General features: G+C 42.2%; 1 protein-coding gene across 1 annotated transcript; it reads left to right on the forward strand.

Annotated features, from left to right (window-relative positions):
- Positions 1-22: 22 nt before the first annotated feature.
- PCNA (proliferating cell nuclear antigen) lies at positions 23-7008 on the forward strand. Its single transcript, XM_075858539.1, has 6 exons — positions 23-383; positions 2863-2960; positions 3868-3935; positions 5159-5353; positions 5437-5560; positions 6744-7008. The coding sequence occupies exons 1-6, from the start codon at positions 163-165 to the stop codon at positions 6821-6823; spliced, it is 786 nt and encodes a 261-aa protein (XP_075714654.1). The 5' UTR covers positions 23-162; the 3' UTR covers positions 6824-7008.
- Positions 7009-12950: the final 5942 nt, after the last annotated feature.

The following is a 12950-nucleotide window of genomic DNA, read 5'->3' on the forward strand; positions in this document are numbered from 1 at the left end:
ATGCGCTCCATTTAAGCCGCAAGAGGCGGCGCTGCCGAGCTTATTTGGCGCCATAGCGTGAGCGGGGCTGTAGGAGAGAGCAACTCCTGGAGCTCAGTGCAGGAGGCGGGAAAGCTATCGGTTGTACAGTGCTTTAGTGACTGAAACGCGTTCATCGCCACCATGTTTGAGGCTAGACTAGTGCAGGGCTCTATCCTGAAGAAGGTGCTGGAAGCGCTCAAAGATCTGATCGATGAGGCCTGCTGGGACATGACATCCAGCGGCATCAGCCTGCAGAGCATGGACTCGTCTCACGTCTCCCTGGTGCAGCTCACCCTCCGCTCTGACGGATTTGACACCTACCGCTGTGACCGCAACCAGTCCATTGGCGTTAAGATGAGCAGGTACAAGACTGGGTGGGGAGAAATGTAATCTGAATAAGTAACAATGACTAAACGCAGTGTACGTAACACCGCAGTGATGGCTACGTTGTATTACTACGGCGCTTTTATGCGTTTCATAATCGCTACTATTGTCTGCAGCTCGGTGCCGGTATCCGTACAGGACATGCCCGCTCTTGTCTGTTTCTGGCGCGTTTTTTTTTCACTCGTCCTTGATGACGACACTGCAACAAAGCGCGATGATTCGGGCGGGAAGGCTCGGTGGGCGGAGTCTTTTCTGGTAATGGAGCCACATGTGTCAGATAGGAAATAACCGCAGAGACCGTCTAAACTAATAAAAGTCATATTTTTTAAATATATATATATTTTTTTTATAACTGCGTTTATAAGGTTGTTGCCTGTTATGTTGCTGTTATATCTCTGATTAGATCCAAGGATTTAGAACTCCTGGAGGAAAGTGTGGGGAAAGCTTCTTTTTATAGGCTATGTTCACACTGGATTTTTCACGTGGAATTGTTTGAGGATCCACAACAAAACCGAGGCTGATCGTTGTTTTTTTTTTTGCTGCGGTTTTACACTAAACTGCTGCGTTTCAGCCTGCAGATTAGCCCCATTACTATTAAATGGGGCTGATCTGCTTGTAGCTTCCTGACGCTTTTTTTGCTGCTTAAAAGGCGTGAAGAAGTGACATAACTTTTTGTTCCCAGAGATGCAGTTCTCGCTTTTGGGAAAAAAATATTCGAATCTGCATTAATTTTCTGTCTGAATTAGGTATTAAACTAATGTAAATGGTTATTATATTCGATGTGATTCTTATTGAAGGTATAATGGAGAGAAGTTTTTCCACACCAGTAGATATCAACAGGTGTACAAGAATCTGTATATGCCTTAAAATAACCATATTAAATGGATACACACGTATGTATTAGTCCATAACATCGCATGAAAGGTCAAAGAATTGAGTAAATGTTCTAAGTAATAATTAGATCACCTGTTTGGAGGCCTGAGCATAAGTGTGGATGATCACCGCAGGCTTGAACTAAAGGCTCTGTCACCACATTATAAGTGCCCTATCAGCTACATAAGGAGATCGGCGCTATAATGGAGGTGACAGTAATGCTTTTTATTTAATAAAACGATCTGTTTTTACTACTTAGCGATTTTAGCTTTATGCTAATTGGTTTCTTAATGCCCAAGTGGGCGTATTTTTACTTTAGACCAAGTGGGCGTTGTACAGAGGAGTGTATGACGCTGACCAATCGGTGTCATGCACTCCTCCATTCATTTACACAGCGCATTAGGATCCTGTTACATCACTATGTGCTGTCTTAGGCTATGTTCACACTGAGTATTTTGCAGGAGGAATATCTGCCTCAAAATTCTGATTGGAAGTTTTGAGGCAGTTTTACTGCTCGCTGGAAAAAGATGCCGACGCCTCCCATTGAAATCAATGGGAGGCATTTTCGGGCCGTTTTTGCCGCGTTTTGCTACGCGGTTTCCGCGTCAAGAAACTGCAAAATACTCCGTGTGAACATAGCCTTATACTAACACATTAACAATAATGAAGTGTTTAGACAGCGAATAGACATTCCACGGAATGTCTATTCACAATCTCTGCACTTCGTTACGCTTCCTCTGCCGTAACTACCACAGAAAGAGTAATCTCACGAGATTACGCTGTAGATCACAGGTTACAACAAGATTACGCTTCCTCTGCTGTAACTACCATAGAAACAGTAACTAAGTGCAGAGATTGTGATTAGACATCCCGTGGAAGGTCTATTCGCTGTCTAAACACTTCAGTATTGTCAATCTGTTATAAGACCGCGCATAAGGATCTAGCAGGATCCCTATGCGCTGACTAAATGAATGGAGAGAAGTGCATGACACTGATTGGTCAGCGTCATACACTCCTCTGTACAACGCCCACTTGGTCTAAAGTAAAACACGCCCACTTGGGGATTAAGCAGCTCATTAGCATAAATCTAAAACCGTTAATGAAGTGGTGAAAACAGATAGTTTTTCTAAATAAAAAGCATTACTGTCACCTACATTATAGCACCGATCTTCTCATATAGGAGATAGGGCACTTATAATGTGGTGACAGAGCCTCTTAAGGAACTAGAAGATCCCTCACTCCATTACTTTTTTAGGCACTATTTAAGTACTGCATCTTATAGACCATTCTAACAAAAACTGGTTCATGGCAACCAGTCGGAGCTCAGCTAAACTAGTTTGTTGCTATTGTTAGTTTTGAGTAATGAGGCCCACTTTGTGTGCTATTTTGTCCAGCGTTTCTTACCAGATTTACAACAAGGGCTCTTGACTGAGCCTGTGATGCAAGTCTGAACAGAGACTAAGTATGTCTGCTAGGTGCACATAGAGCCGTCCGTTTAAAACTTTGAATTGAGAAATGAATATCAGATGCTTACCTAATGATTGTTTGCGAGTTTGGTTAAATTAGAATTTTGCCTTTTTATAGTATGTCAAAGATCTTGAAGTGTGCAGCGAGTGAAGACATAATTACTCTGAGGGCCGAGGACAATGCAGATACAGTCACAATGGTGTTTGAATCTCCAAGTAAGTTTTGTTCTTTGAATTGATTAGATCATAAAACACATGGCATCAGCGTTATCCAAAGTTTGTACCTAGTCTATATTTTATTTTTAAATAGATCTATGGTGAGGTGAACCAGTTCAAATGGGTGACTTTTGTAGTGGCTGTCCATTCTGGTTAATGGAGGGAGGGTCCCAATGGGGTTCTATATAGACCTATTGAGTGAAGCTAAACACATTGGGGTGTAAATCAAAACGTGCAAAGAAACTGGTAATTGGCCATAGTTACCAATCAGATTATATCAAATTTTGAGAGGCGTGTTAGTAAATGAGAAGCCACCTGAATGGTTGCTATGGGCAGCTACTCCACTTTTCCTTTGCACCAGTTTTGATACATCTACTCCCCTGTCAAGTGCTGGTAATGTGTATTGGTCAGCTCTGCAGCTGCATGTGGCTGAAATATTTGGATGTCAACAATAACGTGGAGATCTGGAACAGATGGAACAGATTTGGACTGTTCAGAAAATACAAATGCTTGAGTTTTTTTTTTCTTATATATACACAATTGGCCTTCAGACTAAAATAGATCTAAGGCCCGGTTCACATCTGAGTTGGAGGTTTCATTAGGGGCCTTCTTTGCAGATCCAGCCGAAAATACCATAAACTATTGTCAGTAACGCAACGGATAACCCGATGGAACCGTCCAGTGTTTTTCGTTCTGCTCTGACACAACAGACTGATGCAAATGTGAACGAGGCGTAAACGAATAGATTTTCGCTCACTCCTAATGTCCCCATGACCAATATTTAGTCATGTTTTTCTGGTTTGTGTGTTGGGGTGGGGGGGGGGTGGATTATGTACGCACATATATTGACCTGCTTATTTTCTAACAATTCAACCAAGTTTTGCCCTTTTTTCTTTTCTCGTTTCAGATCAAGAGAAGGTTTCTGACTATGAGATGAAATTGATGGATCTGGATGTTGAGCAGTTAGGAATTCCAGTACGTTTTTGTTTTTTTCTTACAAGCTGCTTATGCACATTAGTCTTTTAAAGAGGTTCTTAGGATAGGCCATTAATATTCGATCGTTGGGGATCTGACTCTCGGCACCCCCGTCAACCAGCTGTTTAAAGGGGCCACTGTGATTGTACGAGCGCCACAGCCTCAACGTTGTTTACATAGTTCTCCCTCTTGGTACTTTGCACACGTCATTACATTTGTAGCGGCTTAGCAAGGTATTCAACCACTGCCCCTTTCCAAGAGTCGTCACCCCACCGATTTAAATATGATGGCCGCCTATCAACACTAGGCCATCAATTTATAAGCCTGGATAACTGCTTTAATAAAACGTGCTTAATGGATATGGAACTGTAAAAAGCTCCTTTTACCACTGCTACGGATTTAGGCCCACTGAATACGACCATGCCTGTAATCGGTCCATGATTATGGGCACTGCTGGCCACTGACAGACACCTGTGTTTGTGGGCAGTGCTCCCATATAAAGTATGGGTGCACTGTCTATAAAAAACAGGGCATATCCTATCTTTTGCAGAGCCTTTCTGCGGCACGGACACCTTCACCTACCTTTTGCTCTGACCTGTCTTTGCCTATGGTAGTGTCTACTGCAGAAAAAAATATTTTACTGAATATTGCAGTGCAGGAAATGGACTCTCTTGCTGGTTATTGGATAATCTGCCACAAATTATCATTATGCAGAGCCTAAAGTACATTAAAATGATTGCACATGGTGCCAGCTGCAACATACTTTTATAACTGGATGAGCACTTTATGGGCACATTCTTCAGTCTACTGGCAGACATCTTTGAGCAGGGCAGACAATCTGTTTAACTAAATTGACCTGTATGAAAGCTGTTCAAGCAGAGTCGTCTTGGAGCTTGTCCATAAACAATGGAAATGTTGCTGAAAATTTCTGCAGCAATTCCATTGAAAGTCAAAAACGCACCATTTCCTGCTGTTTTTGCAGCTGCGTTTTTACCAATGTTAGGAGATGGGGACATCTGAAAAACACAGCAATTATATGCACTGCAGGCCAATTTCAGCTCGGAAATTTTACGCAGCATGTGGATGAGATTTGTTAAATCTCATCCACTATGTTGCTACTGGCCCATTCCAGTCGGAAAAAAACACAGCAATTCCGCAGTGTGTGGACGAGCCCATATATGAATTGAGTTTCTTTATTTAAAAAAATATTATTTTTCTAACAGGAACAGGAGTACAGTTGTGTTATAAAGATGCCATCTGGGGAGTTTGCCCGTATTTGTAGAGATCTTAGCCAGATTGGAGATGCTGTTGTGATCTCGTGTGCGAAAGATGGCGTCAAATTCTCTGCAAGTGGAGAACTGGGAACAGGGAATGTGAAGCTGTCACAGACGTCAAATGTTGATAAAGAGGAGGAAGCTGTAAGTATTATACACGATCATACTTTTATTTGTGAAATTACCCATGCTTTAGTGAAAATTGATCATGTCCTTTCTCTTCTCAGGTTACAATAGAAATGAATGAGCCAGTCCAGCTTACATTTGCTTTGAGGTATCTAAACTTCTTTACCAAAGCCACACCCCTGTCCCAAACAGTGACGCTCAGCATGTCAGCGGATATCCCTCTAGGTGAGTATCGGTAAATGTGATCATGAGGGAAGTGGGATGGTTTAGACATTAATCACTGAGCAATCTTAGGTGAATTCAAATATTTATCTAAAAAGTAAATCTTATGCTCTGTCCAAAATGTTCCATGCAGTGTTAGTTTTGGGAAGTTCACAAGAAAAGCCACTGGCAATGGAAACCACCGTACACTGGTAACACAACCTTAGTTAGCATAAAGTGGCACATCATAAAATGTGGGACGAATTTATATCTATTATGATTGTCCACAAGGTTTTCTCACGTCTTTCAGGGTGAATGAATATGGGCCTATTTTGCCTGACAAGTCACTATTCAATTTGAGTCATTTAGTAAAAAATTTTGGCTGGAGACAAATTAGTTAAGTGATTCTTCATGTTCAGGACGCCGGTTTTGAACTGTGCAGAGAATACTGATTGACTTCTAGCCGCAGGGTTAGGCTCTGTTATTTGTCAGAGCCAAAGTAATAGCACAGCGTACAGCGCTATTTTTTTGCTATCAAAATGACGGACCCAATTGTGTAAGTAGGGTGGTCCGTCCGGTGCTGTAGGAATCCATTGTACGACATCTGGTAGAGCAATAATCTGACACTATGATACAGATGTGAACAAAGCTTTAAAGGTGTATTCCCATCTCAGACATTTATGGCATATCCACAGGATCTGCCTTAAATATCCGATAGATGTGGGTCCCACCTCTGGGAGCCGCACCTAGACCTGGACCCCTGTCCTTGCTGCTGACACTGGGCTTCGGCCATTGAGTTAAGAGGTGGCCAGGTTTTCCAGAAATAGCTAAGCACGTTATGCTACATGGATTCCGGAATGCAATTGAGTTCCAGAAATCACGAGCCATGCTGTTTATGGAACTTGGGAGCTACATTACATTGTAGTTCCCTGTGCTGCTTGGTTTCTGAAACACTCATTCAATTCTATGGGAGATCCAGAAACTGCTTAGCAAAACGTGCTTGACTATTTTAGGAAGCCTTGCACCTTATAACTCAGTGGCTGGAGCCTAGTGGCAGAAGCTGGGGGGGGGGGGGGGGGTTAAGTATAGAGGCCCTGTTCTAGAGATAGGTGTGGGTGTGGAATACCCCTGAACACTTTTTCAATATTTTTTTTTTTTTAAGATGTTGTATTACATTCTAATATTCTTCTAAACATTTCTGTTTCAGTGGTGGAATACAAAATTGCAGACATGGGTCATGTGAAATATTACCTGGCTCCAAAGATTGAGGATGAAGAAGCTTCTTAATGTTGTATAGTTTATTTTATGTGGTGAAGTCAACCAAGCCTCACAGCTTTCCCAACTGCCTTGTAATAACATAACCATATTACATTCTGGCCTTGTTTCTAGGCAGGTCTGTAGATATTTCTGTAAATATTCAACTATCTTTGTAATACCTGCCATATGAAACCAGTAAATCTTTATTAATAACTGATTGTTTGTCTTATTAGCTGTGAAAACAAAGCATTCCTGATCAAGAGACACAGATCAGGATCATCACTACAGATTCAACATATGGGATTTAATCATAAAAAGCTTATCTGTAACACCCACCTTTGGATTGAGTGGCAGACATTAAATACATTAGCCTCCACTCTAAATCTACCAGGATATATGCCTTCCAAGAGCCATAATGTCTTTTATTTTTCCGTTAGTGGTGTGAGGGCTTATATTTTGCGGGTTGAGTTGTAGTTTCTATTAGTAGCATTTAAAGTACCATATAAAGTACCCGGAAGCTGGAAAAAAATTATTTACGGGCTGAAATTGGAAAAAACTGTGATTAGTCCGTTATTTTTTGGGTTCCGTTTTAGTCTCACCATGTGGTAAAAACAACTTAAAGGGAAGGTGTCGTTTTTTTTTTTTTATTATATTGCTTTTAATATAATGTAAACAAAAATGTTATTTATTTGTGTTGTCACTTTCTACTTTGTAATGTATTCATACTTTAACCTCTATGGGGGCTGCCATTTTTTTTCCTTCTGTATATGCCAATTAACGACACATACACAGGTGGAATACGGCAGCAACAGGGCATAGGGCACAATGAACGTGAGCCGTTCATTGCTTTTGCTTTCTGGCTCTGTACTGCGCAGACGCATGTCAGTCACACAGCAGAGAAGCCGGTTTGTAGGGAGAAAGCAGGCACCATTATGAAGACCAGCTGCACTGCAGGTAAGGTGTGTGTCTGTCCCTCTCACAGGCCCCCCCCCCCCCCCCACCCGTAAACGTCCTGAAAAACAGCTGAATAATCGGAAGCAGAACGCCTCCAAACATCTGCCCATTGGTTTCAATGTGAAATACGGCCTTCTGTTCCAACGGGGCGTTTTTTTTTGTACGTGGCCATTTTCCAAAAATGGCACGTAGAAAGACGACCGCCAACAAGAAGTGCATCTCACTACTTGGGACGTTTTTGGAGCCATTTTTCATTGACTATAGAAAAACGCAGACAAAAATGCGAGTTTGATTAAAAAATGGCTGAAAATCAGGAGCTGTTTTGCCTTTGTTTAGTAAGCGTGTGAACATACCCTTAGCCTTTTGGTGTGTCCTATAGTTTCTGCCAGCTGCCATTTGTATAATCACACCCAAAATGGCAGCTGGACACTGCTTAGCAATTTGAAGACACCTTTTCCTGGTTTGTAGGGGGGGGGGGGTGAGATTCCCTCCCACATTTACAGCGGCTGTGAGTCAGGTTGCTTTGCCTTATTCACCTTGCTGTAATTCTGGGAAGTGCTCACCCTGGTGGCCAACATAGGAAAATATGTCAAATTATTTCATTTTTAATACTTTCCACCATGTGATAGAAAAAAAAATACAGCAAAAAAATAATGGAAATAAGTAACGACACATTCCCTTTAACTTTATTCTATGGCTCAATATGATTACGGTGATATCAAATTTATATAGATTTTTTTAATATATTTTACTACTTTAAAAAAACTGACATAAAAAATAGTTTTGTTTCACCACATTCTGAGAGTTATAACTTATTTTTCTGTGCATTGAGTAGTGTGAGGGCTTATTTTTTGCAGGACGATCTGTAGTTCTTATTGGCACCATTTGTTGGTACAAATGACTTTTGATCACTTTTTCTTAAATACATTTTTGGGAGCTAAGGTGACCAAAAAAACCAGATTTTGGCGGTTTATAATTTTTTACGGCGCTAACCGTGCGCGTTAAATAACGCTCTATTATAATAGTTCAGACTTTTACGGGTGCAGCAATACCAATTTTCATTTTTTACTTTACTTTAGAGGGACAATTGGGTTTTTGAACTTTTTTATTCTTTTTGCACTGCTAAAAACTTTATTTCACTACTTTTTACAGATTTTATTAGTCCCCCTAGGGGACTTGAACCACCAATCGTTAGATCGCTGGTACAATATACTGCACTGCTAACGTATTGCAGTATATCATCATTTATACAGGCGTCTTAATAGAGACAGAGTGAAGGCTGCCCTTGGGGGCCTTCATTAGGCCTCGGGGCTGCCATAACCATAGTCACCCCCTGATTGCATTGGGGGGGAGCTTGATGAGCTGTCAGAGAGGGCCACCCCCCTCTTTTCAATGCCTCAGATGCTGCGGTTGTCTGCAGCATTTGAGGGGTTAAATGGCCAGGAACAGGACAATCGCTGCTCCTGGCTGTCGGCTGGAAAAACACAGCTGACACCCGCAGCATATGGAGCGTGTAAGTGCGCTCCAAACATCACCCACCACATCAGGACGTACTGGTGCGCTAAGGGGTTAAGGCATAATAAAACCTGGTTACCGAGTAAAGTGATCAAATACTGATGTAACAAATGAGAAAAAGATCAATTTACTTGGGAATCCACTTGCATAGCCCTGCAGTAGGCAATAAGTACATGCCTGTGCCCAGGATCTAGAATACGCAAGTATGCTATGTAACAGGGCTGTGTGGCATTATCTACGGAGGGAAGTGTGGCATTACCTACGGAGGGAAGTGTGTGGCAAAAAATTAACAAATGAAATTCATCTGGTTTTAAAACTGGAAAAAAAATGATGCAAAGCCGGTCAAAATTGGCCATTAAAAACGGAGACATGGAACAGAAACTGATGCTGAATGGCAGATTTTATCGGCGGATACTTGGGCCCTGCCGTGTGAATAGAGCCTTAAAGAGGCTCTGTCACCAGATTTTGCAGCCCCTATCTGCTATTGCAGCAGATAGGCGCTGCAATGTAGATTACAGTAACGTTTTTATTTTTAAAAAAACGAGCATTTTTGGCCAAGTTATGACCATTTTCGTATTTATGCAAATGAGGCTTGCAAAAGTACAACTGGGCGTGTTGAAAAGTAAAAGTACAACTGGGCGTGTATTATGTGCGTACATCGGGGCGTGTTTACTACTTTTACTAGCTGGGCGTTGTGTATAGAAGTATCATCCACTTCTCTTCAGAACGCCCAGCTTCTGGCAGTGCAGACACAGCCGTGTTCTCGAGAGATCACGCTGTGATGTCACTCACAGGTCCTGCATCGTGTCAGACGAGCGAGGACACATCGGCACCAGAGGCTACAGATGATTCTGCAGCAGCATCGGCGTTTGCAGGTAAGTCGATGTAGCTACTTACCTGCAAACGTTGATGCTGCTGCAGAATCATCTGGTGCCGATGTGGCCGACACGATGCAGGACCTGTGAGTGACGTCACAGCGTGATCTCTCGAGAACACGCTGTGTGTCTGCACTGCCAGAAGCTGGGCGTTCTGAAGAGAAGTGGATGATACTTCTCATCAGAACGCCCAGCTAGTAATAGTAGTAAACACGCCCCGATGTACACCCATAATACACGCCCAGTTGGACTTTTACTTTTCAACACGCCCTGTTGTACTTTTGCAAGCCTCATTTGCATAAATACAAAAATGGTCATAACTTGGCCAAAAATGCTCGTTTTTTAAAAATAAAAACGTTACTGTAATCTACATTGCAGCGCCGATCACAGGCAATAGCAGATAGGGGTTGCAAAATCTGGTGACAGAGCCTCTTTAAGAAGACTGCCAGACCTGGTCTCCCTGTGGTTAAGGTGTACTGACATGAGATCACCATAGAACCCTATTGTGGTTCAGGTCTTGTGGCAATAAGGGTATGTGCACACGTAGTAACCAAAAACGTCTGAAAATCCAGAGCTGTTTTCAAGGGAAAACAGCCCCTGCTTTTCAGACGTTTTTTGCGTCAGTTTTTGGAGTGGTTTTCATTGGAGTCTATGAGAAAACCGCTCCAAAAACGTCCAAAGAAGTGTCCTGCACTTCTTTTTACGAGGCGTAATTTTACGTGTCGTAATTGCCGTACGACGCGTAAAATTACGCGCCGTGGGAACAATACAGCGTTATACCCATAGAAAGTAATGGCCAGATGTTTGACAACGTATTTTCAGACGTAAAACGAGGCAAAAAACGCCTCGTATACGTCTGAAAATAGGTCGTGTGAACCCAGCCTAATACACATGCTAAAATGTGTCCGTTTATCCATATCTGATATATTGATACTGGATGTTTTCCCTGCTAGAAGTCGTAGGAAAAAATGTGTTGTGGGCGATGATATAACCGAAAAATAAGGCACCACTGACATGGTGTACACATTGTTGGCTTATGAACAGTGCAACAGGTTCATCTGCTGGTGCACACCCGGTTGGTAAATCTGATGCTGAGGACAAACACCAGGTTGGACCACGTGTTTCTAGCATTAGTGGCACCCTAGAATGACAAATAAGTCCTAATGTGTTTCCCCATACCCTGGTTCATCAGGGGACCGACCGTGTACTGTCAGAAAACATTAAAAGAAACTTATGAAGATGGATTTTGCAAAGATGTATAAGAATCAAAAGTTGGCTAACAATCTGGGTGGACTTTTAAAACCAGAATTCAAGTAAAATAAGGTAATCCATAACTAACTATCCTGCTGTACTCACTGGTACCTGCATCATGTAATCCCGGCATGGAGCCATAAGAGTGCAAGTAGCAAAGATCAGGCTGAATGTACGAGCCAAATGGCTGGATCCCACATGTAGCGCTATATTCATCATAATCGAGCACTCTGGTGGTGTGGGGATTAGGGTGGAACCACAATGATGTACGAGAGAAGGGGCTACATAAATACGGTGCATGGTCTGCGTGCCGTGTTTTAGATGTATTTATGACAAACGTGTACATTTATTTAAAAATCTACCTTATTTTGCCTGATAAACAGGTTGTTGCTTTCAGAAAAATTGCCTATTCAGCAGCTCGTGAATGACAAACTTGGTGCAGCTAATAAAGTCAGCCAAAGCATATTTACACACAAGTCACACAGTTGAAATCACTACTTGTTGCGTCTCAGACGGAGCAGCATTTATGGAGTAGGTGATGATTGGATCAGACTATAACCCCTTCCACCTGCTTGCATTCTGGGCCCTAATGACCAGGCCATTTTTTAAGTTTTTCTATTGTAACATTCGAAGAGCTATAACTATTTTATTGTTCCGCCGATGCAGTTGTATGAGGGCTTGTATTTTGCGACTTGTAGTTTTTATTGGTACCATTTGAGAGTAGATGCGACTTTTTGATCACTTTTTATCTCATTGTTTTTAAGTCAGGATTAACAGAAAACAGCAATTTTTCCATTGTTTTTTATTTTATTTTTTTACAGCGTTCACCGTGTGGGTTAAATAATGTAATAGCTTTATAGTCGGGGTCGTTACGGACGCGGCGATACCAAATATGCGTAACCTTTTTGCTTTATTGTGTTTTTTTAATAATAAAGCAGTTTGTAAGGGGAAAAAGTGGGTTTTTCATTTTTTTTTACTAACTTTATTCAACTTTTTTTTTTTACTTGTCCTACTAGGGGTCTTTAATATGCGATTCTCCGATCGCATTTATAATACAATGCAATACTTTTGTATTGCAGTGTATTACTGCCTGTCCGTTTAAAACGGACAGGCATCTGCTAGGCCTCCGGCATGACCTAGCAGGCATTCATTACAGGCAGACCTGGGGGCCATTATTAGGCCCCAGCTGCCATCGCAGACACTCGGCGATCTTATCGCCGGGTGTCCGTGGGAGAGAGAGGGAGCTCCCTCCTCTCCAAAACCACTCAGATGCGGTGCACGCTATTCAGCACCGCATCTGAGGGGTTAAATGGGTGTGATCGATACGAATATCGATCTCACCCGGCAGAGCAGGGACGCCCTCAGCTGCCTCTGGCAGCTGAGAGCAGGGAGATTTAACAGCTCCCTGCTCCGTTTATTTATTCTAATGCAGCGCCGTGAAAAGGCTATTGCATCAGAATAAGGCCCATTAGTGGCCAACGTGAGAAGGCATATTGGCGGTCACTAACGGGTTAAGGGTAGTTATGCCAGAGCGCCGCTTTTTCACGACGGCGCTTTGGCAT

The sequence above is a fragment of the Rhinoderma darwinii genome, chromosome 3 (genome assembly GCF_050947455.1).
Source record: "Rhinoderma darwinii isolate aRhiDar2 chromosome 3, aRhiDar2.hap1, whole genome shotgun sequence".
Taxonomy (NCBI): domain Eukaryota; kingdom Metazoa; phylum Chordata; class Amphibia; order Anura; family Rhinodermatidae; genus Rhinoderma; species Rhinoderma darwinii.

What these genes read in the sequence shown, in the direction of transcription:
- PCNA (XM_075858539.1), top strand. Translation starts at nt 163, where the DNA reads ATGTTTGAGGCTAGACTAGTGCAGGGCTCTATCCTGAAGAAGGTGCTG. An exon ending in TTGAGCAGTTAGGAATTCCA is followed by an intron (nt 3,936 to 5,158) that starts GTACGTTTTTGT and finishes TTTTTCTAACAG; the next exon opens with GAACAGGAGTACAGTTGTGT. An exon ending in GTCAGCGGATATCCCTCTAG is followed by an intron (nt 5,561 to 6,743) that starts GTGAGTATCGGT and finishes TTTCTGTTTCAG; the next exon opens with TGGTGGAATACAAAATTGCA.